Below are 3,433 nucleotides of genomic sequence, written 5' to 3' on the forward strand. Positions count from 1 at the left end.
TTTTTTGTTGGGAGTTGAAGGATCAAATATGACATAAGATAATCAGAAATAGCGAGATGGAGATTTTTGTTTTAATTGCTAATGGGATTCGCCAATGCTTAGAGTAGCATATTCCCAATAAATTTCAATCTTTTCTCACTTTCATTAAAAACCATATGAAAATTATGTTCGTTTGTTTTGGATATATATATATAACTAGTCATGTTTCTCTATTTTTAATTAAATAAGAAATACATAAGTTTTCTTTACGTACTCTTTCAATTTTATTATGTACTCTCTCAATTTTATTAGACATACTTTTTATAATATAACTTTAGACATAGGGATTCAAGTACCAAATTATACGGAAAGAAATGCGGGTGTTGAAAAGTCTGGAAATATATGAAAGCTGTGTTGCAATCATATGAACAAAGCTTAATCTTTACAAGCAAGAATATCATGTAAGGAGAGGATTTTTTAGATAAACTAATGATTATGAAAGATTTTTTTACGATAATTTCACTTATTGAGGAATGAAATAAATGCAAAAATCAATCATGATATTCTGCTTAAATGTCTTGTCCTAGATTGTCCTTCAGCACTAAAGGACATATACAAAAAAAACATGTATGTTAGGAAAGAATTCAATTAAATAAAAAATACACAGTTTTTTTTATGTACTCTCTCAATTTTTATGACGTACTCCTTCAATTTTATTACTAATGATTATTTGGTTTAATGTCTTCTCTCTATGCTAGCTATTAAAAGAAAAAGTTTTTTATGCATGTTCTTGAAAGAAACTTCAATAATTTTATAAATTTAATTTTGATATAATTATACATACATGTATACCTTCTTACACACATACATATATATATATAATCTTTTAATAATCATTTTTTTCAAGCTAATTTATTAAATTAAACACCATAATTCCTTCTAACTTCTAAGTAGCGAAAACCTTTTTAATGGGATAAATTTTTTGCCATTAATAATATTTTTTGTACTCTTTATTACACATTAAAGAGATACTTGGTTTGAGAAAATGTTTTGTATGTTCAGTTTTATTATTTCTATTTTTGTTATTTTTTTTTTCAAATTCTAAAAATAAAAAACATAAATCACACTGATCATAAAGTTCTGATTAATTAAATAAATTTTAAATTTAGTCATGTACTAATTTACATCAATGATTACTATCCATTGTGGTGATTTTGTTGTTCCAACATAATGAATGTATGTGTTCCTTTTACTAAGAGATTAAATATACAATTTGAGTGGTGATGATAGTGAATTTTTTTTCTTATTTTTTATTTTATTTTGTTGGTATATATCTACTTTTTAGTAGAAATATCAATTGGATTAACTCGATCTATTTAGATTCAATCTACCTAAATCTACAAGCTAGTTATATGAATTCTAAACATTGTTTTTAGCTTGATTTGTAAGAAGGAAGAAAGTGATTTCTTTTGTACTCTATCACATGAATTTCTTTCTATTTTTGTGTTTTTAGGACTAGTATTATTGTTTTAGGAATACTCTTTTAATATATGTTTTTTTTTTAATTGTTTTGGAGGAAGTCTCACTGAACATTTTTATTATTAATCATCTATTATACATGAATGAAATTCTAACTTTTGACAAAAATAGATCTTATGATCACTAGATATTTAAGACCTTTAAATCATTATCAAAGGTAGGCCTCACGTGATCATTAATCATGTATTAACATGTTAACACAATAATTTAATTTAATTGTTAACAACTTATAAAAGTGTTACAATGATAGTAACTTAGAGTTAACCAACAAATTAAACTAAAACTTTTTACACTTATTACAATGTATCAAAACCAATGTGAATAGAAAGAAACCATACATATATATACACTTGAGTGATATCTCCAAAAATTGCCATACACCAAGAAAAAAAAAAAACTATTATTATATGACAATTGCTTAAGCAAAGTATTGACATTTAATTGTCAATAATTAAAATACATATATAGGTTTGTACATTAATAAAGGAAAAACATATCATCAAATATATAATAAGTTTAATTAATTAAGTAATTAATTAATTCACTTAATTATGCAAACTTGCCAAAAAAAGAAGACCTATCAGGAAAACAAGGAGAGTTCCTCCAAACCACAGAATGATTCTTAATAATTTCCATTGCTTTTTCTTTGATGTACTTTGCATGATCACTCTGAAGAACCAAACAAAGCTTTGCAACAGTTCCAACCTTCAACATCTCTTGAAGCACCAAATTTGTAGCAGAGAATTTGGATATCAATGATAGAATAATTATAGCTCTATCATCAACCGCCGCTGAAACCTTCAAAATCCTTTCAGTCAAAACCGCCATTGAACCTTTGTGACACAAGAATTGAGCTCTTCCACTAGCACATGAACATAGATGAAATAGAATAGACATTGTTAATTCAGTGATTATCTTCTCAGGTGTTCTCATTTCAATCTCAATCATCTCAAAAACTGCACCACATTCCACCATCATGATCCTGTTTCTTCCATACGCACAAGCACTTAGCAACACTTTCAAAGCGCCGCTAATACCTTGCTGTGTTACAACACCGTTTCTCAAAACCTTCACAATCTTCTCAAAGAACTCAAATTTAAGCCTCTGAATAACACTTGAATCACCCCTTTGGATCAAGTTCTTGATCACTAGAACAGCTTGTGATTTTACAGTCGCCGAATTCTCCGAAAAATCGCACCCCAGAAGCCATGTTAGAGAATCCAACACCGAATAAAAAACATTCTCGGACATAAGAATCTTAACATCCTCGGAAGAAACCTTAACAAATTGTAACAAACTAAGAGCTTCTTCAATCCCTTCACCAATTTGATTGATACCCTTTTTGTAACAATCCAATATGAACATGATCATGGCTTTTGGGACACCAGAATCAAGCAAGCACTTCTTGTTCCTCTCATTTTCAGTTGCAAGAAGCTCCAATTGCCTTAAACTCTTGATCTTCAATCTTGGGTCCTTAAGATCCTTAAGGAGCTTCAAAACTTGAACTTTGTTAAGTGGGGGCTTTGGTGTTGGGATTCTATCAATTCCCAGTGAAGAATTTTGAGTGCACCATGCTTGGATCAAACGGCGAAGGGTATGGTTTGGTGTAAGATCAGAATCATTTGGTAGGGGCATTTTGGTAACTGGACATGTTGTGTTCTTGTTCTTGAAAAGCCATTTCTCAATGCTTTCTCTATCATATGTGATTCCTGTTATGGCAGTCACAGGATCCTTCATGATTTGAAGTGAAATTGGACATATGAAATATTGAGGAACTTCAATTTCATTATCCATGTGAATGTGATTCAAAAATTTCTAAAGTGTAAAGTGTTCTATTTATTTTTTTTTTTGTTTCAAAGGAAAAAAAAATAATTGCAAGTTCTTATATGAAAATAAATGAGAGCGTGTGAAAGGA

General features: G+C 29.0%; 1 protein-coding gene across 1 annotated transcript; it reads right to left on the minus strand.

Annotated features, from left to right (window-relative positions):
* Window positions 1,851-3,386, minus strand: LOC107628597 (E3 ubiquitin-protein ligase PUB24-like). Its single transcript, XM_016331226.2, has one exon. It carries the CDS (start codon window positions 3,310-3,312, stop codon window positions 2,068-2,070), a length of 1,245 nt encoding a protein of 414 aa, XP_016186712.1. The 5' UTR covers window positions 3,313-3,386; the 3' UTR covers window positions 1,851-2,067.

This window comes from Arachis ipaensis, chromosome B02 (assembly GCF_000816755.2).
Source record: "Arachis ipaensis cultivar K30076 chromosome B02, Araip1.1, whole genome shotgun sequence".
Taxonomy (NCBI): Eukaryota; Viridiplantae; Streptophyta; class Magnoliopsida; order Fabales; family Fabaceae; genus Arachis; species Arachis ipaensis.

Coding starts and splice junctions, on each gene's coding strand:
- LOC107628597 (XM_016331226.2), bottom strand. CDS start 3,312: ATGGATAATGAAATTGAAGTTCCTCAATATTTCATATGTCCAATTTCA.